The sequence below is a fragment of the Amblyomma americanum genome, chromosome 1 (assembly GCF_052857255.1).
Source record: "Amblyomma americanum isolate KBUSLIRL-KWMA chromosome 1, ASM5285725v1, whole genome shotgun sequence".
NCBI lineage: Eukaryota > Metazoa > Arthropoda > Arachnida > Ixodida > Ixodidae > Amblyomma > Amblyomma americanum.
Genome location: NC_135497.1, coordinates 221,027,534 through 221,055,161, shown reverse-complemented (window position 1 = coordinate 221,055,161; position 27,628 = coordinate 221,027,534). Strand labels below are relative to the sequence as shown.

The window sequence follows — 27,628 nt, the reverse complement described above, 5'->3', positions numbered from 1 at the left end:
CGACAGAGCTGTAAAAATTAGACTGGGAAGGCAATTCTAACTCTCCATACTTTCACATGATGCAGTTTCTCTGCAAGCAAAACAAAAGAGCCAATGTCGCATTTACCAGTATGAAGGCAAATCAAGCACTGCTTATGAGCCCAGAAATATTTTCCCATGTGCCTACACGCTAGCAGCAGATACTGGGAAAAAATACAATAAACCAGGTCAGCAGAGGAACAGTTTATTTCACTGTACACAGACAAAAACTTAAGTCTTGATGGAAAACACAGACCTGACTCAACAATGAACAGCAAGCAAGTCACTCACTCTTGAAGACCCCAAAACAGTTCTGAGTACAACAAAGGAATGCAATGAAGTTTGATGAATCTGATCAAAGCTACATTTCATTAAAACATCTAGCTGTGAACAAACAGCCTCTCTTATTTTAATAGTAAGACCATCTTTGGACAATTGCAGGTCGACGTGCAAGCACTATCAGCAGAGCCAACATTACCACCCCTGTCACACGGGAGAACACAGTAATATGCAGCAAAGTGTAGAGTTGTTACGCTCTGTGGGTTTAACATCACAAAGTAGCACATGGGCTACGAGACAGCTTAGTGAAGAGCTCTGGATTAATTTAGACCACCTGGGGCTCTTTAACATGCACTGACATTGCACAGCACAAAGGAGTTTTCGCATTTCACCTACAGCAAAATGCAGCCGCTGCAGCAGGGATTCCAACCTGCATACTTGCACTCAGCAGCTGGATGCCATAGCCACTAAGCCATCAAAGTGAGTCCAGCAGCAAAGAGCACAGTGAGGTCATCACTGCAGGTCATTACAGATCCCCCTCACACTCGCAAACAGGAATGTACTGTTCACTGTACTAGTAATGCTTCTGCACAATGCATAACCTCGATGCCATGCTAAAAAAATGATGACTGCAAGACAGCAGTGTAGGAGGGGCAGTGGCTTCTGCAGTGCTTAGGTACACGCAACATGCAAGCTCTATAATAGTGCAATGCTCTTGCATTCTAAATCAATAGCAGGCTGCAACACCACCATTACAGCACCCGGAATGAGCTACTACAATGTAGGAAATACACATTAACGCAAGATAAATTTGTTGGAACACTGGAAGCTGCACTCATTTCTGTACATACGCCTTGCATACATATACCAAGTCCAAGCAGTTGAACCGCAGGAATTCTAGCACCAATTAATGCAGCAGGTATCCTAAGGTTGCTAAACCAACCTGAATACCAATAGGTCTGGCAGCACCCCATGTGGTGGCTGAGCAAGCATTCAAGTGGAGAGCCCGAACTCTTCTTCCTTGCAGTACCTACATGTTCATATTACAGCAACCAGCCTTAGGTGCAAGTATGTGTGTGTAATTTTCCAGCCCATGGTATAGGAGCCTATAAAGGCAGTCACCAATTGACAGCTGTTTTCAGAATCTAATAGCTCCATGTCAATGCACTCTAATTGCATAGAAAGCCTGTGCTAATTTTTTGTAAGGTGCAAGAGCAAGCCACCTGAGCCAAAGTTACACACTGTGAAATGCCAATAGGTTTTCAGCATACAGTTCTGGCTACACACAATTTTAAATTTTTTAAGACGGGTAACCGGACACATGCATTCACTCTGTGCATCTACAGAGAACCTGCAGTCCACAGACACACCACCAAATGTTTCTGGACGGATAACTATTTTTGCACAAAATTAACTGCTGTAACGTTAAAGCAATGATAAAGCACAGCTCTACAAAATATCTAGGCCACATGCATTCAGTATGCGTAATGCGATGGCACATAGCTGAAGATGGTACACAAGCTGGGAGTGCCACTGCAGCATCACAGTGAGCCCAACAAAAACAGAACAACGTGGCTTTTTTACATGTGCAGGAAATGCTCAAACAATTTAGGCATATTTTCAGAGTTACATGCAACAGATAAGTGCAGATGCCTCTCGCTAATGATATCACAGAGTTCACAACTGCCGAAATAGCTGCGCTCCAACTTTTGCAGCATTGTTGTGACCACGGAGCACTTTACTGAGTACACTGAAACCTAAAATAGCATGTACCCACAGTCAAAAGTTTATGGAAGGCCATACTGGTGAAGAAATTTTATTTCATCACCAACTTCCCATGCACCCTTGAATAGGGAGCCTAAATATGACTGTGCTAACTACACACAGCAGCATTAAATCTAATGCAATACACCTTTGATACAAAGAAATTTAATTTCTTTGACATGGTCACCTTGTACACATCACAAACTTTTGACAGCAAGTGTACATTACTACAGTAAATATGCCAATCAGCTGCTGCAGTTTGAGCATCATGCTATGCAAGGTCAGCTTATTCACTTATTAAAACTTGCGGCAAGTTCAGAATGCCTACTCACAGTGTGACAGGGGTAGAGCCAAACATCTAGCTCCAAAACTAGAGAACTTCAATGGTACTGATGCCAACACGACACCACCTCAGGTAGCTCTACCTTCAGTTTTTTTTTAAATATATTATACAAAAAGTATCATGGCAGATATATGCACATATGAAAGGACCCTGTGTGCACCCCAATAGAAAGAAGAAAAAAATATACTGCAGCTCTTCACCAGAGAACTGCACACTTCAAGCAATTGCCACAAACAATAAGGGTGCTACAAGGAGTGAACACTGGAATGAGGTCATTTCATACCAAGCCCTGTAGCCCTCAAGGCCTTTGAGGATATAGTAGAACCCCGCTATAGTAAAGTAGCTTGGACCAGCAAAAATCTTTACTATATCAGTTGTTGTTGTTTATAAAAGAGACACTTTCATGAGACAATTATTTTAAGTTACCACACGTTATCACGTTTTCAACTTCGTTGACGTCTTGTGGAAGTACTGCATTTGCACGAATACAAGGCGGCTATGAATGTAACGCCAGCTTGATTCCATGTGAAGGCCAAAGCTTTGCATGATCAAGGCGTCTTATTCCGTGGCCTCAGCGTCATTTATGAGGCAGCAGTCAAGAAACGCGCACGACGCAGTGAAGCGCGGCAAAACCGCCTACACAGTGCCACAGCACCTCCGCTTCTTGGTCGCCACTTCATCGTGCTACAAACGCACGCCCCTTTTCTAGTCCTAATTGCACTTTTACTGGCTTTCCTTCCCTAGAGACTCGCGCCGCCTTATACGTTCATAGCCAGCTTTACTTTTTCCGTGCGAGCCGCACGCTTTGCCTCACGACTTCAAGGTCTTCAAAAAGTTTGCTTCTCCGCGCGTCTTTCGAGCTTGGTAGTGAAGCCACCTCAAAAAGCGCCATTTTATTGTATTCGGTATTTACAGGCCTCGCGATCCTAGACTTCGCGCGTGCCGCGATGTCATCATTCCGCGGAAAGTACATCGCCACCGCCAGATGCTCTTTACTGTAGCCGCTTCTTCGAACAGAAAAAAAATGTACAGTCATCTATGGAAGGCAAAATGGGACCGCAGCTTCACTTTACTATATCCATGTTTTTAGAATAACAGAGTTTACTATAGCAGGGTTCAACTGTAATGACCAAGGGCCCTATACAGTCCTCGTGCCACCTATATATACTATTGTGGCAAAAGTCCCGAGGACATGCAAGCTGCAACCAAAGCACGTAGCTGTGTGAACAGCTAGTGGATCCAGGCCACATACATGAAGGTGAAACATGGCATCCTGCAGACTTTTGTCCCAGATAGTACACGAAAGGTATAAGTTCGAGCTCACAATGCTGAGGCACTGGTTCCTTAAGGAAAATTAGCTGTCTTGTACACAGTGCTCATGAACTTGTGCTGTTACAGGCTTCAGGATGAGTACTACACCTCAAAAGGCTGAGCCAACACTTCAACTGGGCTCACATGCTACTGAATTGGCATTGATCACCACTGCACTTTGCTTCCAACCCTGTAATTAGTGAATGCTTCTTGTGCAGATGCTAAAGCGAACGAGACAAGCACATCTACAAAACCTAGAGGTGCCACTCAACACACAACAAACTGTGAACAGTGGAATAGTGCAGGCAAATGCCACACAACTTTGTCTGTGCTTGTTTTGTACTTTCAGATGTTTCCTTGCACCAGCATTACGAACCTTTCCCATACGAAATAAAAGGCATTTCAGTGTTTGTGAACAAAGCTGATTTTTTTAAATAAGCCTATGGCAGAAAGTGGTTCTATCATGCATGCCACATTTTTTTAAGAACAAAAAGCCCTCCTTATGCATGAGGAAAAAAAAGACAGCAAGTTGCTTATTCGTGCCTCTTAGATATTGATGGATAGAAAAGAAATGGGTGTTCTTTTTTTTACTTTATAGGGGTTTAACATCGCAAAGCGACTCAGGCTATGAGAGGTGTCGTAGTGAAGGGCTCCGGAAATTTCGACCACCTGGGATTCTTTAACGTACACTGACATCGCACAGTACACGGGCCTCTAGAATTCCGCCTCCATTGAAATTCGATCGCCGCGGCCGGGATCGAACCCTCGTCTTTCAGGCCAGCAGCCGAGCGCCATAACCACTCAGCCACCACGGCGGCTGGGGTGTTGTTCAAATGAAGCCTTACTGTAATTGAGCTACCTGTTAGAATCTTCTACACCTGTCAAGAGTTCAAAAATACTGCAAGTGATATCACATAGCCATAGCTAATACACCCACTTAATTAGTATTTTAAAAACCAAGTCAATTTTTTCTTTCTTGCATGATAGTGTACAACAGTAATATATCAGCTTAAACCGCAAACTAAGCTCTCAGAATTACCATTTTTTACAACACCAAGGTACACTTTGCCCACCACTTTCACTGTTTCTTTGTATGCATTGATGACTGTCCAAAACCCCCACCTTGCAATACTACTGCTAGTTTCATATTGAGGCAATGTGCTACGCCAGTACTAAAAATACTACATGCTGTGCAAGAACAAGTACATAAAAGGTGCAGAAATAAATAAAGGCCCTCTGGCCAGCTCTTTGCCTCACATTTTCCAAGACAATCCCAAGCCCATTATCACACCCAACTCTACCACGCCTCACACAGGGCACACTATCAAATAATTTTTATTAGTCAGCAGGCAAAAGAAGCAGAAGTTTTCACTGAAGACGCACTATGATGCCAACACAGTTTCTTGCAGGGAATGTCCCTTAAAAACCTATTATTGTAAATGTCAGTGTTGCACATGCATGCATACACAACATGCACATGCTCATGGCTGAAATTATAACAAATTATCTCGTACATTTTCATGACAGGGATGCACATAAGTGCCCCCTCTCACTAGGCAGCTTCTACGTGCAGAAGAGAAAGCTACGGAAAAAATGGCCAGTAGTGCTTGTTTTTGTTTTCATACCTAGAGTATCTATGAAATGCGCACTTCAACTATTCAAATGTGTATGCTTATCGGTACAATGCGTAGCTTCCCGAAACAGCTCATGCATTCAACCACCCCTGCTTGTTACACTAGTGCCAGTTGGGCAGGCTCAACAGTCAGTGAATGGTGTTGCTACCAAGGTTTGTAACAATAAAAAGGCACTATTGCTGCATAATGAGCGTAATGAGCCTTGGCTCAATAACTCAGGTCAGAGAAATCCTACTTTTTACCAAGACTGATGTTACACTGTGGGCCTTGCAAAATAAAGCTGTCCACAAAATAATACCGTAGAACAATGGTGAAAATTACAATGAAAACATTTGGCGGTTCACAATAAGCGTATGAGTCTCCAGTATGCTACAGGTATGCTAATAAATTTGGCAGCTTTGGCAACAGCTCCAGAAACATTCAACATGTAGCATGAAGTTCTTGGCTTTCATGTTTGTTTTGCAACACTGTACACGTCTTACTTTCATCTAAGAGGTGAACATTAAGAGTTAGCAAACATGCTAATTGCAGGTCAAGACATAAGCAGTATGTTTTTCAGGTGCCAAAATTTGTGCCCTTCATTTTGCAGTTCAGCGAGAGCAATGGCAAAATTTTGTACAGTGCCCAACCTACTGGTCAGTCACTGGGCTTGATCACAAACTTTCGCATCGTACTATCACTGAATTACATCCTATGCAGTACAGCAGCAGGATGCAAACTTTAGCTAAAAGCCGCAGATTCGGTGGCCCTAGACGTAGTGCATACCATCAAGCATCACCGCTGCTTTGCAATGTCGCCCAACGAGTGGGGCTGAAAACAGCACTTAGAAGAGCAAAGTCTGGGCTCTACGTTCTGCTTTCTGTTGAGAGGTAATTCCATTAGATGTTTGCTCTAACCTTGTAGCAACATGACCTTGGAGTGGATTTATTATCTTCGAGCATTACACTGCCATGTGCAGTTTTGCTGTGTTACATAGCATGCCAAATTGACTTCAGTGGTTAACACATTGACAGAATGCAGCCATTAAATGCGAAAGTAATGCAACCATTGATGGTTGTGAGGTGCACAACAAATCCTCATGTGGTGCGTCGACACCGGAGCGCTACATGCGCCAGCCCAGCGTTGGGAGCGTGCACGTGCGAATGGTGTTTGTGAGGCAACGACGACAAAGAGCATGGCAAGCACGAGAAGTGGAGAGCTGACGTGTCAGAAAACTGAAGTGTGAAGGGAGACATCACAGTGAAGCTCGTGTCATTCAAGCGTGGAGGTGGAAGCCGTCGGACGGTGGGTTCGTGCTGCCGTGGACCTCCCTTGGATCACTGACGCGAACCTCCCGCGTTCCTTTCAAGCGTGGAGGTGGCAGCGGATGGATTGAGGGCCCGTGCTGCCAAAGGGCTCCCTTGGAATGCTTGCACTAAGCCTACGGCATTTTGAGACGCCGTCGACGGATCCTGGCTATGCTTCTCCCGCTGCTGCCATGTTCCTGGGGCAGCTGACTGGAGTCCACCGACATCTTCCTGCAGTCGTCTCCGCTCCAACTACCACCTGGCTCCTTTCCGCCACTTCCTTCGACGCAACGCCAGCGATGCATCGCACTTCATTCACCCGCGTCCGCCCTATCTACACGGCATCCCCGCTTCACCTGGGATGCTCAATATCTGGTGAACTCTTTCCTTTAACCAGTACTGTTGTACGCGTGATGTGTGTGTGTATTTCTTTGTTTTCGTTTCTTATTGGCTCTTTTTTAAAAGTATAAACACAGCTTCGTTTTGTTTTGTTTGACCTGTTTGTTGCCTCGTTCGAACCCGCACACAATAGCATTCCCCTGCGGCAGTCCAGGACACATTACAAATGCGCGACAATTGATCATTGAGCTCTCTCATCATTTAAGAAGTGAAACAGGAGCTCTGGTCACAAAGGTTCTCACTCGTAAAACCTATTCGTGAAAACATCCCCTCCTCCCACGGTTGCTGAATCTATCTTTGGCAGAGCCATGGTGTCGGGATACCGCGTGGCAAAATCGACGATAGTGAGAATAGATCTATTCCCTCTCCCCGATGTAGGCGACAGAGGACCGGCAATATCGACAGCAACCCGACCAAATGGAGTGTTGATAAGAGGCATGCGTCCCAACGGAGCTTTCCCTACTTTGCCTTTCGGGCACATCCTTTGGCAGGTGTCGCACTATCTGGCATACCTCTTCTCCTCCTGCACTTCTAGCCAGTAGAATTCTTCTAGAACTTGATCTGCAGTCTTCTTAATGCCTCGATACCCCACCAACAGGCTGTTGTGGGCAAGCCTTAACACCTGCGATCTGCAAGACTTTGGAAGTACAGGCATGATAGAAGCGGTACAGCAAACCCTGTTCGACAGATTAAGAGTGCGAAGTGCCGTGCTTGTCATGGAACATCTTTCCTACTTTCACTCAACATGCCTTCAATGACCCATCCTCTCTTTGCTCTTTTTCTAGCATTTCCTTGGTGAACTGCACGGGACAGACACTTGAAGCAGTATTTTTCCTACTTCATTGCAAAACTTCCTTTCCAGCAAACACTACTTTACGGCATTTGCCATTTTCACTGCCAACCACATCATTGTCTATGCCAGGACATAATTTAACAGCGCCCTCCAACTTCTTCCAATTAATATCAGGATTTTACTGCTCACGGACCTCCAGTATATTTCCAATTATGACATCATACAATGGTGTCTCCTTGCATTTCACCAGGGCCGTGCCAGTGAAATAAGAGGTTAGTGATATAGACTTCTGCCTCTGGAACTTCCAGACTACTGCCATCAATAAGGAACACCGCAGATTGCTCCCAGTGTCCCACGTACAGGTAGGCCTCGGAGCTCTCCCTCTAGGACAGGTATGTTACGCGTCTGCAGGCTTTTTCCGGACAAGCCAGACCACCACTTAACCCTCAGCTGGTTCAAGACTACCTGCTGTTGTGGACATTGTTTCAGGCACAACATTCGTTGGCTGAACACAACAAGACGATTGCTTCTGGTCTTCGTGCTTCCTTGAGCCAGAACATCATGCTCTGCCTTTCAGCAATAAATGCAATAAAGCTGTTTTGGCTTAGAGTGACAAACGGCAGCCTTATGACCAGGCCAGTTACAAATGAGGCACCTTCCAGACTGTCTACCTGATAGAACATCCTTATCCTTTTCTCTTGGGATGCCCACCTCGAACAATTCTTGAAACGAGACGAGCTTCCTTGCCGCTGGCCCTCTAGAATTCTAAATTGTCTGCTGCCTCAACCATTTTATCCAGCGTCTTGCACTCTTTCGCGAAGGAAAATCGCCTGACAATGACAGCTCCTCATGAACTGTTCGGCCACCACTAAGTCACGTAAATCATTGTACGTTGTGGCCGTACCCGACATCTCGGCCTATCAATCAAAAAGACTGAGCAAACGTGCTGCATATTGCTTGCCTGTCTCTTTATCAAGCGGCTTACTTTCACGAAACCTTTCGCGATAACCTTCTGCTGCGAGCAGGGCTAGTTTTGCCTCATGCCTCAGGGCTTTGCCTCAGGGACATCATGGAATCGCAGCGCTGGCAGACAAGGACACAGAGATAACACACACATACAATTGCACTGTGTTCTCTGTGTCCTTGTCTGCCAGCAGTGCGATTCCATGATGCTCGACAACTGCCAAGTAGCAACATACCCTGCAACCAGCAACATACCCTGCATAAATATCCAAGGAAACATTTCGGCACCACAGACCCTCAGTCCACCGGCTGCCACCTCCACGCTTGAAAGGAACGCAGGATGATCGCGTCGGTGATCCAAGGGAGGCCCCCGACAGCACGGACCCAACGACTGATGGCTGCCACCTCCACGCTTCAGTGACACAACCTCCGCTGTGCTGTCTCCCTTCACACCACAGTTTTCTGACATGTCAGCTCTCCGCTCCTCGTGCTCGCCATGCTCTTCGTCATTGCCGCCTCGCAATCACTATTCACACGTGCACACTCGCAACGCTGGGTTGGCGCATGTAGTGTTCCGCTGTCGACGCACCACACTCAAAAATCCCCCGAGGATATGTTGTGCACCTCACAATGGTACAGTAGCGGTTTAAAGCATCAATGTTTGCCATGCTTATGTACAAGCTAGAGTGATGGTCAAGGACTGAAAAGTGGGCACAAAAAAATGTTTTCTCTGCCCACTAAGTAAGCAGGGAAAAGCTTTATTTATATACAGCGAATTAGTTTGTACTTTGGCACAACCCTATAAAGTTTGGAAAGCAGTCAGACTGCTGTGCCTTCTTGAAAATGAATGAAATCAAGCACTGTGAATTACTGCCATGCCCTGACAAATACTGCTTTCTACACACGCAAAAAATAGGTGTTATGCCACCAAAGTGGAAACAAGGGAACAGGAAACGGTAGTCTGGTACATGAAGTTGATGGATCAAAACTCATGAGAAAAAAAAATCTCATGTTTCATAATGTGTCTGGAAATCTTTTATAAATAGCAGTTTCAGGGCCTTTACATAAGTTATCAGGGTAAATTTCAGTTAAAACACTGAACCACAGTGAAAGTCCAAATCAAAGTGATACATATTAGTTTGATTTAATGCTACATACTCCACCTGGTTAGCAAAGGAAGCAAAAAAACATTTGTGCTCTTCAAAAGACGCTCACCCCCCATACAACCAAATATGATTACCATCGAAAGCATAATCTGCAGGGTCAGACTGGCAAACTATGCATGATGCAGCCAATAGCAACCAACAAAGAAAGGTCACCTAGTAGAGAACTGCACTACGGCTGGCTAACAACAGTACAAAGGGAAAAGATAACAGAACCAGCAATGCTGTATTAAGAAGTAATGATCAAGCTTCTTTACAGCTTCTTTGCATGCATGATGAGTGCATAAATAGTGAAAATTTAGCTCGTACAAAAAGTGCAGAGTGGTTATAAAAGTAAAATCAAATTGATACGTAATGCTACATATTCCACTTGGTTTGCAAAGGAAGACAAAAATTTGCTCTCTCCACATGATGCTCACCCATTTTTTTCCCCCAGTAAACGTGTAATAGATCAACCCACGTAATGTGGGGCTAGACTCAGCAGTAAGACCTCATTAATTCAGCCCTTGTTAATTCGAAAAATTGGATAATTCGAAGTGCCGAAGAACTGATGCTTGGTGTGAACAGCCTAAGAACCAAGTCGGAAGAGCAATGTAGCATAAGTAGTGATTGGCACACACATCTGAAAGGCGCACACATGAAGGCATTAATGAGTACATCATAACTATTCACCCTGTGCAGTTTCAGTGCCTTTGTACCTGAAATGCTTTAACATTTATTTTAGCAGTATCAACCTGTGCAAGCACATTTTTGGTTGCTATGGGTATGCCAGCCAGATGTTGCATTTCGGTGCCTTACCACTGCCAATGCAGACAAACAGCAAGCCTTTGCAGATAAAAGGAGAATTGCCTCTGTAAAGGATGGGTAAAGTGCACAACAAATGGTCTTTACTTGTTGAGTCATGGTTAGCGTTAATCTTGGAGGCCATGCTGCAACAACAAAACTGTTCGAATTACATATGCGGTCTATCAGACAATATTACACTACACTGAACCCCAACACTCTGTTCATCTAGGTTTTATTGTACGATACTGCAATCTGTATTGCTCTTCCCAAGAGGTGATCTGGTAATACGAAAGCAAACACTTCCAATGCAAAACTCATTTTCGAGAACACAGATGAGCGCAAGCCTTCAGCTTACCTGGAACAAAATTCCAGGTAAGCCAAGATGTGTCATGATGATGCAGTTTGATACTGTAGCACGTTCTGCAGACTAACTTTGAGACTTGAGATTCAGCATGAAAACCCGTGTATACACATTCCTATTTGTACTCATCAGTGGCACTTTGTTCTATTAGCAAGTGTGAAAAAGCCCAGCCATTCAATCATGGCACGGGCCAATGCAATTTGTAAACGTGACCAACCACAATAGCCAGAGCTAAATATTCAGTAAGAAAAGAAGTGGCTGGTACAGTTGCACTCACAAGAAATCCAAACAACACATGACAAAATCAGAGCTCCACCACTGTGGCCAGCTACAGACTACTGTGAACATCCATGCACACAGTGCACATTATAGATATTCTCCATCACAATAATGAGGAAAATGACATAAGTAAAAAAAAAACATGATGCAGTGGCAATGAACATGGCCTTAATTTTTAATGACCAGACCTGCAACTCAAGCAGGCTCCTAGCCAGGCACGGCAACTTAAAAAAAAAAAAAAAGGCTTGTGAAGATGGGAACAAAAGAGTGAAAAACAGTACAATGCAAAGTTCACTTCCGGGCAGTTGAAAGTGACTGAAAAACACTACTGTTTTCAAGAAGTACGCTTTCGACCATATCGCCGGTACGGCCGAGGTTTGTATCCCTGCGGCTGGCTTCCATCCATGCTTTGTTGTCCCACTTCGAGAAGAGCTCTGATGTCCACATTTTCCGCTTCGCCCCTTTTGACAAGCACTTCGTAGATTTGCAGCAAACAGTATGCGTCAAGCGCTGTAAAACAAAAGTCACAAACAGCTCTCATCAGAAATAAGCACACTAGCATTCATTCTATAAGTTCAGTGGACTAGACCCACAGTGACATGCTGTTGTAGCTTCTAATTGCACCTCTAGTGGTTACAGCACACTGTGAAGCAAGTCAATTATGTTACCGTAAAAACCGGAATGTAGGTCTAACTTCTTTCAAAAAACCATGGCGAAAAGTCGACCCCAGTCTTATATTCCGGTCATTGGCGAAAACAATGGGCGGCCGAAGTCAACAGCCTCCATCACCATCGCCATCAGCAGCAGTTGTCACACCGCCATTTTGAGTTTCCGTTGTTGCAAAGCTATTTTGGTTAAAGGCTGTTTTTTCACATTTTGTTTCAAAATGAGCGGAAGGCGACGGCAATTCACCGTCGCCTTCAAGAGTACGCGGAAGCTCACGGCAACCTGGTGGCACAGCGCGAATTTCGAGTATCGAAAAAGAGCATTCAGTACTGGCAGAGGCAGAAGCTGCGTATTACAACTTGCAGCAACCAAGTGGTGAGCGGATTTCGTGGGCGGATCGCAGCGTATCCAGAATCAGAAGGGAAGGTTGCGCTCCGTGCAAGATCACTGCCTGCGATTGCCAGATGCATCCGCGTGAAAGCGGTAGAGATCGCGTGTGCCTCTAGACTCACGAGGGCGCAATTCAAGGGCTCGCCATCCTGGGTGCGGCGATTCATGAAGAGGAAGGGCTTTGCTCTACAGCGCCATACTTGTGTGTGCCAGAAACAAACACACGGGTCGATAGGCGCGAGATACTGCTTAAAAATTTTCCGGGTGCACATACGAGCAGCATTTAAATGAAAATAAATACTGTCACCATTGTGCAGCCTATCGAGTCGCATTTTTTTCAAGTTGGGCGTCTTTCGGTACTTTTTCCACTGAAAAAGATTTTTTTCATTTTTAGAATTGGTTAGTTGGTGGGTCGACCTATAGTCCGGTTTTTACGGTAGCTAAACTGAGCCTGGAAGAGAATACCGAAAACTGGCATTTTTCCAGGGCCTGCTCAAAGCTACTACAGAATGAGCAATTTTACTGTGCCACTCACTGCTGTCTAGTGTGCATGAGCATTGTTTCAGAAGGTACAAGTAATACTGTCAGCTACTGTTTAAGATAATTAACATCCAAGAGAGTGTTTCCATAGGTATAGGTATGGTCTAGTTTCACATCCAGCTAGTAGTGCGCTCTAGTCACCACCTTTCCCTACATGGTGCTCTCAAGCATCAAAACGCTCGTGACATTTATTGTGTGCTCCATTGTTGCAGATTCAAGAGGCTGGCTGCAGGTGTCACATGGCTGAGTGAACACTCCTTTATTCAGATGTCTCACAGTTTCAGATACTTTTTCAAAACAATGACTCAAGTTTGCCTGTTTAATCCTTTCAGCACGTTTCTTCACCGGTGCTCCTCCCAGTCCCAATCTTTCCACATCCCTATAGGTGTTCAGGTGACGTGGCTAGTTATATGCACACATATAGAACCTTCAACACCATCTGCACAATGTTTGCAGCGATGAATATTAATTTGGAAAGCTCTGACTAAAACTTGAACAGAATGCATGGAGAAGTTATGGCCACCCCAATCGTAACAGACTACCAAGTGGGGGCATCATTACCACTGCCAACAGGTTCCTTTCTTATATGGGTAGTAGTCTGCCCAATAAACAGTGTCTATTACTGGCTACTTGCTGTTACTGACAAGAACAAATACTTCTGAAGTTTTGTGTTCTTTCCCCCGTTAAAATTCTTTGCTTGGTAACTACCAAATATTCGCAAGTTTCACATGGTTTCATGTACATGGCCACCTTTGGATCCACCTAAGATAACACCGATGAGTGGTGCCAGGCTTCATGCGGCGTTTACGGCAAACTTCAGTTCAATCAGTTCGTCGCTCAGAAATTTTGGTGTATTTTTGTGTTTTACGTAGCCTTTTGCATATAGCTACAGCAACAGATATAATATCTACAAGCCCTGCAAATAGCACACAATGGCGGCAGAAAATGGAGGCAATCGCATTTTCTGTCTACCGCAGTGCTCAAACTGTGCTATCAAAGGTGAGACATAAGCTGTGTACAATCCCTTTAAATTCCAAGCTCAAAGAGGACTGGATAATCAGGCTTAATATATTGGAAAGCCTGTCATAATGGCTATGACGGTTCATGATCAAGACTGACACAGTGCAAAATGACACGCACAAAGGAAAGAACAAACAGGTTTGCAATTCACATTTCAGCCCCGATAACTTCTTCTGGAGCACCACTGATAAGCAACAATTTGACTGCTGTAAATCATGAACAGGCCTTGATGAGAACACTTTTTGCGACCACTTGACTGCATAGACAAACCTGGCATAATTACTGTCATGAAATTACAGCAACTAAATTAATTTTCTCATTAATTTGTAATGTAATTCATTACTTTTCTGGGCTGGTAGTTTAATATTAAATGTAATGAACTACTTTGGAGCAATAATTTCATGGCAGAAGTAATGAATTACTAGCGACATACTTTTGCTGAATAATGAGTACATACTTTTCCTTCTATCTGCAATGCATTCTTTGGCCTCGCGTTTGTGGTGTTGACCGTCTACAAAGCAAGAATAAATTATGGAAGCCACTTAAAGGGCCCCAGAAAAGGGCTCTCAATAATGTTGCGGCATATCTGGAATATTAAATGACGCTGTTTCACAAGTATCCTCCAGCAAGAATTTTTTATTTTGTTTTGTGGAAGATGAGGTATAGGCAGCCAAAATTTGAACTTCTGTCTTCAAGTCTTTCCCTCTCCTCTAGTCGATTTTTACTCGCCAAAACGTCAGCGCTCTTCCGCCAGCCCCACCCACTCGGCCCCTCCCCTACCACCGCTGGCTGCCGGTACGCGTGGAGTGGCCGCGGCTGTGGTAGCTGCGTGACATCTGAAAGAATTTGGCATGATGAACCTCGCTGCTGACGTCACTTGCACGACATGACGTCGTATGCTATGTTTCACTCGAAAGCCCGCCACTGCACGTTGATGCGAGGTGCGAAAGCTGGAATTTTTAATTGTAAATTTCCTTCTTGATTTCGAAGTCTCGAACATGGCATGAATGCTCGGTGGCCTGCACTCTACATAGTGCAAGCATTTTAAAGCCGAGCTCGAACACCCTTTTCTGTGGCCCATTAAGACTACTTCCATGCTTTGAAGGCGAAAACATTAATTTTTTTCCTTCCTCTATAATGACAGTCATAATGCAACACATACATTAAATTAATTATTATTCGCCAAGCAGCAATGCGGTTTTGTGGCCCATGGGTTGAGTGATGAAGGTCCTTGGTTTAATTCTCTGCACCTTCAGAAGAAAGTTCTCTTTGCTGATGATGTCATAGGACATTGTGGACAACTTTTCCTGGACGCCGACAACGATGATGGGTATCATTGATAATGGGCAACCAGCAATTGCCAGCACTCCAGGAGAATGGCACACGTGGACGAGAGGCAATGTACACACGGGCAAGAGCACTGCCTTGGTGAAGAATCGACTGCTATGCATCTTCCTGCACTGCATACAGTCACACACAAACGCGCTGCAGGGCCACCAGGAGAGCTCCATGACCATGGCATACCATACGGTACCTTCATTCAGACGCACTGCAAGTGCTCCAGCAAATACTTCCTGCAGACTACTCTACAATGTATTGTTACGTAGCCGCACTCAAGAATTCTCAATTGACATCGTCTAAGGAAGTTGGTGGTGAGTTTTGGGGGAACTAGTTTTTGTGGCCAGATTTGAAGCAGATTTTTAACTCAAGGGCAACATAGGCAACAGCGTCACCATGACATGCAATTTATTTCCACCAACTTGCCTCCAGAACGAATGAATTGAACAGCAGGATTGACAGTTTCTCTGCGCCCCGATGCACTTCCAGGACGATGAGTGTGAACAAGTAGTCTACGCACTCCCACTGTTTACGCAAATAGTTCAATATCAGGAGAGTGGGACTATATTACGCATTGAATGATGCACTTCTGATTGAAAAGTGATGCGAGAAAGACCTCATCTATATCAGCAAAGCAGCTGTTCAATGGACTAGGGAGACCTTTCTTCAAAAAGGGGCGAAATTTTTCGACGCCTACTTTCAAGCTCAGCATAAGTGCAAATAAATTTTTAAATTTCACAGGCACTATGGCCAATGTGCAACTTTGTTTAGCGTCAAAACTAGGAATTAATTTAAAGCGATCTTAATTATTTAAGGCAAGTAACTGTAATGTAATGTCATTACTTTAAGAATAATAATTTGTAGTTATGTAATTATTACTGTGAGATTTCTAGGAAAGTAATTAGTAATGCAATTTAATTAGTAATGCAGTTTAATTTCTTTTCAAAATTAATTTTATGATGTATGGCATAGATGCCCTTTGAGAAAAAAAAAATGTTTCAATGTATGTAGTTCTTGCAATCAGTAGTTCCCTGATCCACTAAAATTGGAGTGTGTAGCAAACAGAGCTACCTCTGCAGCCGGTACCGGAAGCTTAGTATTTATGGCACCGAAGTAGTAATAGTTGGCTTTCGTTCAAGCCATAGCTACTTTGCCTGTGAAATGATTGCTGATGAAAATTATTTCCATCGAGGCATATTCACCACTTGCACCAATAAAAATTATTGCCCACAAGTGGTGCTCCAAATGAAATACAGTAAAACCTCATTATTTCAATGTCATTGGGACCACGAAAAATCATGAGTTAACCAGGTTTTCGAATTAACTGACAAAGCAAAAAAAAGTGGGAACCCAACAAAAAATGAAATTGTAGAAACGCGCTGCCTTTATTGGACGAACTTTGCGATTAACATATACTGCTACGTAACGGTCCACCCCTCAACTCATTGATTGCTAGCGAAAAAAAAAAAAAGTTGAACACAAACGCATGTTGACACATACACTCCCCTCTCTCCTCCTTGTCCCGCCACTGCACTTTTGCAGTTTCCCGTGGGATGGCATCACCCTGTCTAACTGACTAGTGGCAAACCACACTGAAAACGATCCTGTATTTCTGGATTCCAACGAGATGCAAGCCCTTGAGATTATTGAAGTTTGCACTCACGCTGCCCAATGCTCGTCCAAAGAAGCCATCACCAGCGCGAACAAGCAGAGAGAAAATGGCACACAATTGGAATTTGTTTTACCGGAACCAATTTGGATACAAATAAACTTTTCTGACGCCTGGAGACCCATGCATTCTGCCAGGAATAGGAGCCGGCACGGGGTGCGCACTACCCACCACTCATCCAAAACAATCAGACTCCACAAATAGGAGATCCCTCTTCTAAATCTGAAAGTGGCTTTTGCAACTCATCATCAAGTGATGTTCTAGATCTCCAAAACGACTAAATAATCCCTCTGCGTCGACAGAGTTCACTGTAATAGACATATTCGAGAGCACTGCATTGAATGGGAGTTGAGGTCACTTCTTCCATTCCAGGTAAGATGTCAAAATGCCCACCGTGTAAGTCTTGCTTAGAAAGAAGCTATACCAAGTCTCCGTAACTGGATTTCAGTTAAGCAATTTTCAGTTGCACTTGCCACTCAACAGCTAGAATTGGCGATTCTTTACTGAACGAAGTTCAGGCACGCCTGCAACTCCAACCGTTTTTTATGGCAGAAACACAACCTGCAGCAAATCCTCCTTCGGCTATGATTGTCCCAAACGGTTCAGGATTGTATCATAATCTTCATATTTTAAAATTTTCCTGAGGTCTCAAACTCCCCTTTGTGTTATATTCGTGCAAATGAGACAAATTTGTCATTTTCCCATCATTCTGTCATTCCTACTAATGCCCTTAACAACACTATCAAAATTAAAAAGTTAGCTGCCAATATAAAATTCCACAAAAAGTGCTTAAATCCGCAATTTTTTGTGGAATATCAGGAAGCCAGGGGCCTTACAAATGCTGGAGTCTGCGAGTACTGGACAACTGGACAAGTATTACAAATTTTTTCAGCACCCCTGCTTGTCCTCCAAAGCGTCAATGTAAAAAAAAAAAAAATAGACTGTGTGTAAACATTTTAACCAGACGAAAAGATGTCCTCTTGTCGAAACTTCGACTCTGACCACACACACACACAAACAAAAACTTATTAGTGCTTGTTTTTCTAAATCTTACTGCACCTAGCAACACCGAGCGAGCGGCGTACTATAGGCCGCCAGTGCACTGCTAGCATGGATGCACCCCATTCTGGGTTTTGCACAGCAGGGGACAGTTACGATAACGTTTTGCCCTTCATGGTGCAAATACCTAGCACACTACTACTTCACCTTTAACCTTCAAGTTATTTCTGGAAAAACGCACAAAATTTCCCCGATTCCTTCATTCGCTCATAATTTTACAATACTGTTTCGAATGGTTCCGGATTGTTATTAACACTAAGAATGTAAAATAGAACAAGAAAATGTTTTTGCAGGGGCTTTCCCCTCAATGCTTGCAACTGATCACAAGGTTCTAAGATGCGCAGTACATTAAAACCTCGTTTGGGCGGGGGAGACATGGCTCTTAGCGGCCGAAAATTGGTAAAAGAAATCGGATTTTCTATCTTCATTTTCGTGATCCTTAGGTCAATGCGCAGCTATTAACTAATTTTCATAGTAAATAACACCTAGTTTATGCATTATATCGCTCCAAAGAAGTGAAAGCATGCGCGCGGCCCTTTAAATTGAGGCCTAATCACACCGAACTTTGATCGCCCGCAGTTCGAGAAATACGCGCTCTGCCGGCACCACTTTGGTTTCGTTTGAAAGGTTGCGATTCAGGCTATTCCCATATTCTGGTTAGCAACCATGAGCGAAATCTAGAAGCGGTAAACAAAGAAACAAACTTGTACAAAACGCACTTCTACTGGTTTTCCAAATCATGTGACCAAAATGGCGACTTTTGGTTAGCTGGCAGCGTCGACCGCTTGCAGCCCGGTGCCATCCGAGTTGGTTGCACCATCCCTGCCATAAAATTTTTCAATGACTTCGATTGGTGTCTTCGCATGGTCGCTCCTGTGATCCAGTTAGGATTTGGTAGAATGGGAGCCGCTCTTACTCTGACCGCATAGCGAGACTAGTCAAGCCAAATCGTCAGCAAGTTTCTGGAGTGGAAGCGGAGGAAGCAGAAGGAGGATGTATCTTCCGGAACCACAACGCAGCACCTGCTGCTGTCATCAACAGTAGCCGCAAGTGGTTGCACACAGTCTGCATCGTGGTCGCCCCTTTGCCTGTATCGATCACTACCCCTGCTCTCTGTCTCCGGCAAAAATGAACGTCCCATGGGACGCTCATTTTTCGAACATCGCCTAGTAAATAGCACTGTCATCCTCATCTGAGCTGCTGCTGGAATCGCTACTGTCATGCGACAGCAACACAGACTGCGTTCCTAGAAGAGTGCGGTGAGGGGCTGGTTGGTACGACATTATGGGAACAATGAATAACTGCGCAAAAAAGACGGGACAAGGGAGAAGAGCCACACGAGACAAGCGCAGACTAACAACTGGTTTATTGCACCAACGCCTCCTTCCTTGCTTAGCTGTCGAAGGAAGGAGGCGTTGGTGCAATAAACCAGTTGTTAGTCTGCGCTTGTCTCATGTCGTTATTCTCCCTTGTCCAGTCACTCATTGTTCCCATAACCGCGTTCCTAGAATAGTTATCTGGCGCCTCTTGGACATTTTGCCTCACACAGCGCGGCACCCGCAAAAGACAACACAGCAAGGAAGCTACAACTGCGCAACTGCATCAAAAGCCTACACTTGCTTCTGCCGACACGTAGGGGACGCCGAGGCCTCGCACCTCTTTCGCGAAATGCCGGGAGTGGCCCTGTCAAGTGAACTCTTCTCGGAGCGCGTTAGAGTGCTATGAGCTGGAGGCGAGCACACAAAGAACCAGCTGAACGTAGTCAGAGCATCCGGTTTCAACCAGCCGGATGTGCGGTCGCTGCACAGAGCGCTTCAGAGCGATCTAAAGCGACCAATCAAAGACACCATTTATTAAAGGGAAAGCTAATGCCACCATCTATGGGAGTTTTTAAAGGGCACTTCATCCACCGTGGGAATGCCGGGAAGATAGCGTGGGCATACTTGGCTGGGCCCTAAAACACAACCGCGACTGCAGAGATACAAATTTTCGCAAAACATACATTGCAAGGAGGCAATATGTCCTGCAGTAAAATATGCTTACTGTACATTGCAATAAATGAAGAGAAATGCACATGGGCGTATAAATGAAGAGAAATGCACATGGGCGTAAACGATCATCGAATTTGCTCACGGCTAGAAAAGGCTTTCTCTTCATGCCGCCAAATAATGACTGTTGCATAAATAAAAATTCTCTCAGCCTTACCGCTCGCTTGTTCAGGCTCCAATATCGCACAAGAGTGGCATGTGGCAGTCAGTTTTGTTCGATGCTTCATATGGATAGGGTACTTGACCGATTCAGTCAGAATTAACCGAAAATCTCCGTAGTCTGCGGTGACGTCTGACCATACATAGCAAAATTACTTTTGAAAAGCAATTTACTAATTACTTTCCTAGAAATCTCTCAAAAGTAACTTACATTACAAATACTGCTCTCAAAAGTAATGACATTACAATACAATTACTTCCCAAAAAGTAATGAAAATTACTTATAATTAATTTTCAATTTCAACACAAAAAGCTGCACATTGGTCATAGTTCCTACAAAATTTTCATATTTTTGTTTGCACCGCCACCGAGCTTCGAAATGGGCACCGGGAATTTTGCCCCGGGAATTTTGCCCCTCTTTCAATAAAGGTAGCCCTAGTCCACTGAACTGCCACTTTACTGATGTAGATGAGGTCAATTTAATTGCAAAATTTAATTGCTCGCATCACTCTCGAATCAGAAGTCAATCATTCAATGCGCAGCATGGTCCCACCCTTTTGATTTTGAAGAATTTGTCGTACACAAGAACAGCGGGAGTGCATCGACCGCCTGTCGATGCTTATCGTCCCGAAAATGCACATGGGTGCAGACAAGCTGCCATTTCTGCTGTTAAAGGGACTATGCAATAAATTGAGATTACATAAAGCAGACGAGGGTTAGGCATTTCATCACTCGTCCCCCCCAACGCAAGAATTTTTAAGCTAGCATCAATAACAACAAAGATATAAATGATTTAAAATTATGCTCCTCTCCCCCTCAACTCGTACACGCGGTGTACCAGAAAAAAAAAAACAGCTCTGAAACTGGGCCCCGCCCATGTTAAGCCATCTGCTGACGTTCCTTTTGCAACTTCCGGTTGTCGCTCCTAGCACCCCAGCAGCAGCGTCGGTGGCGTGATTGCGGCGCGCGTCGGGTTTCTTTGCTTGTCTGTTGTAGTTAGCAGTAATGGACCCGGAACCTCGAGGCACGACAGCTCGCTCTTACGGCTGCGATGGGCATCGAGCCCTATGCGTTCACTTCGTACCGGCTGAACGCCAGCGACGACAGTAGCGACTCGGCGAGCCACTGCGAGTGGTTCCGGAACTCCCGACAGAAGGAGGCGGCAGAGGAAAATTTAAACCATATGCACGAAGGCAATGCCCTGGCTCGCGCTTGCCCGATAGGGTCGCGCAGCGGCACGAGCAGACGATTTTCGCGGCTACCGGAAGTGTGCCCGTAACGTCGTGGCTGCCGTGGCTCCAGCGAATGACAGCGTGTGGTGGCCTGGTGACATCATGGGTATAGTGACGTCTTTTTTTCTATTTTAGTTTCAAAATCTGTCACTTGAGCACACCAATCGGCCCGCGAATTTTAAAAAAAGTTCATAATAAATTGCCGGCTCAGTTCCAAAGACTCATACTTGGTGTGAATGCTCCTTAGCATCATTTCTAAGCATTGAAAACATTTACAAGTGACTTTTTATTCATTGCACAGTCCCTTTAAATTGACTTCTTGTTCTGGAGGTACACTGGCGGAAAAAAAAATAGCGTGTCGTGGTGCCGCTGTCGTCCATATTACCCTCGAGTTAAAAATATGGCTTCAGAACCAGCCAGAGAAACCAGGTTTCCTTAAAAATCAACACCAAGTTTCTTAGATGTCATTTGGACAGGTCAATGCGACAACGTGACAATATATATGCAGCAGTCTAGAGGGAACTACTCGTTCCAGCACTCGCAGTGCGTCTGTAGGAAGGGACAATACAGCATGTCATGGCTATGGAAATCTCCTGGTGGCCCTGTGGCGCGTCTGTGTGCGCGACCGTATGCAGTGCTGGGAGATGCAAAGGAGCCCTATTAAGGAGACTTATCACCAAGGCGATGGCGATGCGCGCACGCATATAGCCTCTTGTCCGCGTGCGCCACTTCGCTGGAGTGCTGGCTATTGCTGGCCGAGTGTTTTTCTTGCTTTGTAGACACTCAACCCCGCAAGCGCAAGGCCAGAGCACGGCCGATACAGGGAGGAGCACAGGCTCATTAGTCAGCAAAAGTAATTTTGCTAGTAATTAATTACTTCTGCATGAAATTACTGCTCCAAAATAATTCATTACATTACTAGATTACCAGCCCAGAAAAGTAACGAATTACATTTTAAATTGCCAACAAAAGTAATTTAAATACTGTAATTTCATTGAAGTAATTTAATTACTGCCATGTCTGCGGCGGACCGAAACTGGAAGCTTTCGCGGCAATCGTACCCGTAGCACCACCTGTGCCTGCTGAAGGAACGAGCGCTCTACCATTGAGGCTGCGGCGAAATGCAAGAGAGAAAGCGGCTGCGCGGTTGGTTTGAAATTGCTTTCTCGGCTATTTTATTGAAAACGCTGTTGCATGTAACTGAACTCCTCCCCGCGCCTCGCGTTTCTCCCGAGAGTTTCTCTGGGGCCTCCCTGCATGGTAGTGCTGCTTTGCTTGGAGGGCACATGGTGGAGCTACTGGCATCATTACTGTGAAAGCTCGCAGTTTTGGTTCGCCGTCGTCACAGACGATGAAGATTTCCGCTTAATTTTGACCGAAGCAGGCAAGTACTCCATTCAAACGTAAATAAAACAAAACTGAAAACCAAATGCCACCTTTGTGCGAATTTTGCGTGCTAACAAGCAGGCGGTTACGCCGAGGGAATTAATTTTAAGATTTTCTCTGCTTTATGCAACAGTCAGCATAGCTAACCATGAAAAATAATATTCTTTAGTGTCAGCGCTTAAAATGCTACACTTTAGAAGCTTCTGTTTTTGCATTTTGAAAAAAACATTTCATTGGTGTAGTCTGCTATTGCGGTATGCGCCTTTTGTCCGTGCATAGGCTGTGTTCCTGCCGTCAGAAACTTGCCTGAGCACCCGCTTTTCTATAAGAAACTAGTTCACGCGCACTAAGTGCCAGCTCTCGGCATGTCCTGGTGCTGCGCTTAGATTCTGCCAAGAAACACTGAATTAGGAAGCGCAAACCTCTCCTGCCACAAGTAAGTGATGGCTGTGTTTATGCTGACAAGTGCAACATGCGGGTATGTATTTGCGTGAATTAGTTCATTAAGTGGAAGTTGTTCCTGCATGCAATGCACGGCCACCACCAGTCTCTGAATTGAGCAAAACGCAATTTTCTGTGAGTACGGTTAGCATAAGTTGCGCTTGTCGAAATACTTGGCGCATTTAAAGTGTCTCCGAGACTACTACGAGAATGTGCAGATTGGCCACTGCAGCAGACTGCAGAGTTCTCAGTTCACAAAAAACCTTGTTCCCTTCTTTCACATTTCAATGCACAGGTAGCACAGGTTCCCGCTGAGCAAAATCCAGCTTGCTGCGTAAAGGGCTCTTAGTGAGGGGGCATGAGGGGGCTCTTTAGGTCTAGCAGGCACCAGACACTGCGCTCAGTTCACTTCGTGTCAAGCGCCTTCGGATGCTTCTCATCTCAATTGAACTGCGTGCACTACACAACCATGAGCGCACAAAATACTAGTAAAATCTACAGTGGTGAAAACTAAACTGAACAGCCAAAAAAAATCCAATCTGTAGCGACAACAAGTCACTAGATGTCAATCCGGTGTGCTGTCTTCCCGGCATGCCTCGGGTGTCCATGGTGAAGTGAAGAGAAGAGCTAGCTTTCCCTCTAGTGTACAGAAAAACTATGGTCCCCACCGTTTCACTGTCACGGCCAAGTGAGGTTCGTCGGGAGCTAGGTACGAAATATTTCAATTCACACAAGTCTTAGGCCTAAAAGCACTAAAAGAGAGAGAAAGGTAGAGATCCGAAGTGCGCGGGGTACGCTGCATCGTCCCACCATGTCTACATCAGCTGACGACACTCCGCGATGGCCCGATAACGCCGTCACCAGCGGTGCTTTGCGCAATAGTGAGGAGTGATCAGGGAGATCCCTGCCGCATACAGACAGCGTAATCGTGACCGTGCAGAAGAAGTGATACCTAAGCAGCTTTCGTTGACAGCCAGCAACGGCGCGATAGATTGAGCTCTCCGGTAAATCTCCGGTAAAGTGCCAGCAGCGGTCGTGAAACCATCTCACAACGTGCGGAACTGGAAACATTGATGAAACTTGCTTCTGAATGTTTTGAGGTGCAAAATGAGCAAAGAGCACGTATCGTTTTTAGGGGCTGACTGCGACCACAGCGCCGTAGTGAGACACAGTCGCACGCTCCAACTTCAGGGAGGTCACAGTGCAAAGGCACTCGGTTTCCAGCCTCCAGACCATGCCATCCGTTTGCCGGCAATTTCCTCGTTCAAGCACAATTATGCTGACCGGAAATGGTGCTTCCACATCAGAAACCAGCCAGAACTCACCTCAGTGGTTTCTAGTTCGAATTGGTGCCACAGAAATATGCCACAAACATTTTTTCCCGATTTCTCAAAACTGCATTTTTGGCACATTCAAAATTTTGGAGAAGCGATATCTCCAGTTCTATATCAGCTATTACTACAATTCTCTTTGCGCTAGAAAGATAAATGCACAGGTTGTACAACAATGCTAATTTTAAACCACTGCTTCCTTGCAAAAATTTTCAAGATAAATACTTTGTCTCAGTCAACAAAATGAGCTTATTTTCTGTCATGTTTGACCAGCTTTAACTTTCATTTAAGTCATCCTAGAATGCTCATTTATGCCTTATTGCACTCCTTGGTGGCTCTAGATCGTTTAAAAATAGAAATCTTCTCCACAAGATTTTGTTTATTCATCAAGCTTCCTCCATACAGGACATATACTTTCCTTGATAAATCTTAAACTGTCTGCTGCAGAAGGCAACCGTTTGCAGTTTTGGAATCAGCACATGAAATTACACAAACAGTAATCATTTGGTGTACACCTGTCCCCCCCTTAAGGCGTACTCATTGTAGTTCCACTCGGTATGTACATAGTCACACAGAATCCTGAATTCAGCTTCCGTAAACCTCATGCATTTGGAGCTCACTTGCGACAGTGGCTTATCACAAACAAACATCTTTGTTAGTCTCTATCATAGCATATGAGTATGAAGAGGTCTCTTGTAAAGCAGGTATGAATTATGCCATGTATTGCAACGAAGCTTCACCAGTGCTCCTACTGCATAGGTTGCAGTGACACATTGATACCAATATGGTTCAGTGTGGCTCCACAGTTTAGGCTGGGCGTAGCAAACTTCCATCTTCCTCCATGCATCGTAGCCACCGTTGCTACATTGCTGCCTGGCATCGATGCACTCGCCGATTTGAACCAGCCCTGTTGTGTTGCCACATTACTGTCACCACCAACTGCTCCCCATGTCTATCGATACCCAACAAAAGTTTTGCAGCAGAAAGGCTAAGACCTTCCTGGAATACCTCAGGTATCATTCTTTACCAGGTCAGTGGATATATTTATAGAGTGGATATAGTGTTTTTCAGATAGGGCACACTGCCGCTTTGCAAGTAGCTTTTCCAGGGTCTTACAAAATACGCTGCAATGAGGTTTAACTATTTATTTACACAGACGCACAAACATACCAAGGGCCTAGATATCCCATACTAGCGTAAACAAGGTTTCATAATGCACAAGCTCTACCAGCCCTGTTGCCTAGCTCTACCTAGGCCTTTTCAGATTCAACTATGTCAGACCCACTCTCCTAGACAAAATGATGACAGTGAGAAATAGCTTTCAACATAAAAAAAAGCACAGCCTTCCCATTATTCCTTCGTATGTAGCTTCCATTACATTGGCTCTCTTGTTGGTTATTCAACTGCATGGATTACACAACCTGGTACTGGTGACTAAAAGCAGGCATTAAAATGAAAGAACATTGCAAATACTGCTTACCGGCATACAATGTCTGTGATGGTCGCAGCGGTCTCTTCTCCCAGTCGGAACACTGCTCACTCTTGTTCAACGGTAGTCCCAGCAATGAATATGTCAGTTCAGCTAATCCTTTGAAGTTCCGCTTCTCGTACACAGGTCTTATTACTCTTGGATATTCCCGTTGTAACTAGTGAACAATATGAAGGGGTTACATCTCTGTTTCATTGTTAATGCCCTATCAAATCAGCTCACACCATGAGAAGACATTTCGCCAGCTCTCCAGCTACTACTACCACAAAGCAAGCCAATAGGAGGGACATAAAACCGGAATGAACAGTGAATTGTTTCAAAATGCCAGGAAGCTTGTTCAGCCAACCAAGGCTTACAAATGTCTGCTAATAATAAGTAAGCCTTTGATGTTAACTTGAAGTGCTCACCCCATGGTCTAGTTTGTTGTGTCTCTTTAAGAACAAATTTTGTGATCCGCAAAAGCATGGAAAAGTGAAAGACTACTAGCAATGTCAAAGCTGAATTTCAGTAACTAAATTCACTAACATGTATCCGTCACTAACAATGATTCTGTCAGTCACACTTACTTCACACGACAAGAAGGTAGCAATGTCACAACAGGATGAAAGACTGACCTGCAAACTCACACATAGGCCGTGTACTTTCAGACTTTAGCTGGGAAATCCTGATAAATAGCCGCTGGGAATAAAAACATGGAACTGCTTCAAGCCGAAAAGCACCAACTTCTGGGCATGCTGCGGCTAACCGACAACCATTTCTGCCTACTAACATTCCTACTCCTTTCCATTTAAAGGCACAGGGATTCTGAGGAGGCACTCATAACTGTACCTCTAACACTTTAAATTCACGGCGATGAGAAAAAAGCCGCAGTGAATTGTTTCATCCTTCAAAGAGCGCAATGGGCATGGCCATGCACCCAAACACACAGCACACTTGACCAAGGGAAATTTTGTCATTACAGTCAAACCTCTTTATAAAGAACAGAAAGAATCATTTGCTATATCAAACAGTTTGTAATTATTGTCTACAAACATGCATTTCTTACTCTATACGCAGTTTGCCATAAAACGGATATATTGAACTGATGACCGCCAAGCTGTGCCCGCTCTAATGGCAGACAGCAGACTTTGCCTCATTTTATGGGCGACAAGTTGTGGTGCGGCAAGTGTTTGCGCTAAGGTTCACGCTTTATCTCGCATTTGCCAACAGCGTCACAGAAGATATAGCAGCAAGAAAAGAAAAGCTCGTAGCCAGGCAGTTGGCACCTATTTGCACCTCTTGCAACCGTAGAACAGTGCCCCAGAACCAGCGACATGTTTAACTACTGCCGCTTTCCAGCGGCCATCCTTTGCTCACGTCGACTGTCACGGAACGGAGGTGGTGAAAACTGCGATAGCTTTCGTCCTGGCATCTGAATCTTTACGTGGCACCGCTGTAATGCGAGTAAGCCACCCTAGTTGGTGTTTCACCTGCCACCTCCG

The 27,628-nt window shown here is 44.7% G+C and overlaps 1 protein-coding gene across 4 annotated transcripts in view; it reads right to left on the bottom strand.

Annotated features, from left to right (window-relative positions):
- Positions 1-207: 207 nt before the first annotated feature.
- Nbr (exonuclease mut-7 homolog) overlaps positions 208-27,628 on the bottom strand; it is a 66,442-nt gene continuing 39,021 nt past the window's right edge. For all 4 annotated transcript variants that reach the window (XM_077648533.1, XM_077648530.1, XM_077648531.1 and 1 more), the window contains 2 exons: positions 26,139-26,304; positions 208-11,889 (listed from right to left, as the gene is read on the bottom strand). In XM_077648533.1, coding sequence (XP_077504659.1) covers positions 11,714-11,889; positions 26,139-26,304 — 342 coding nt within the window. In that variant the 3' untranslated portion in view covers positions 208-11,713. The remainder of the gene's footprint in view (positions 11,890-26,138; positions 26,305-27,628) is intronic.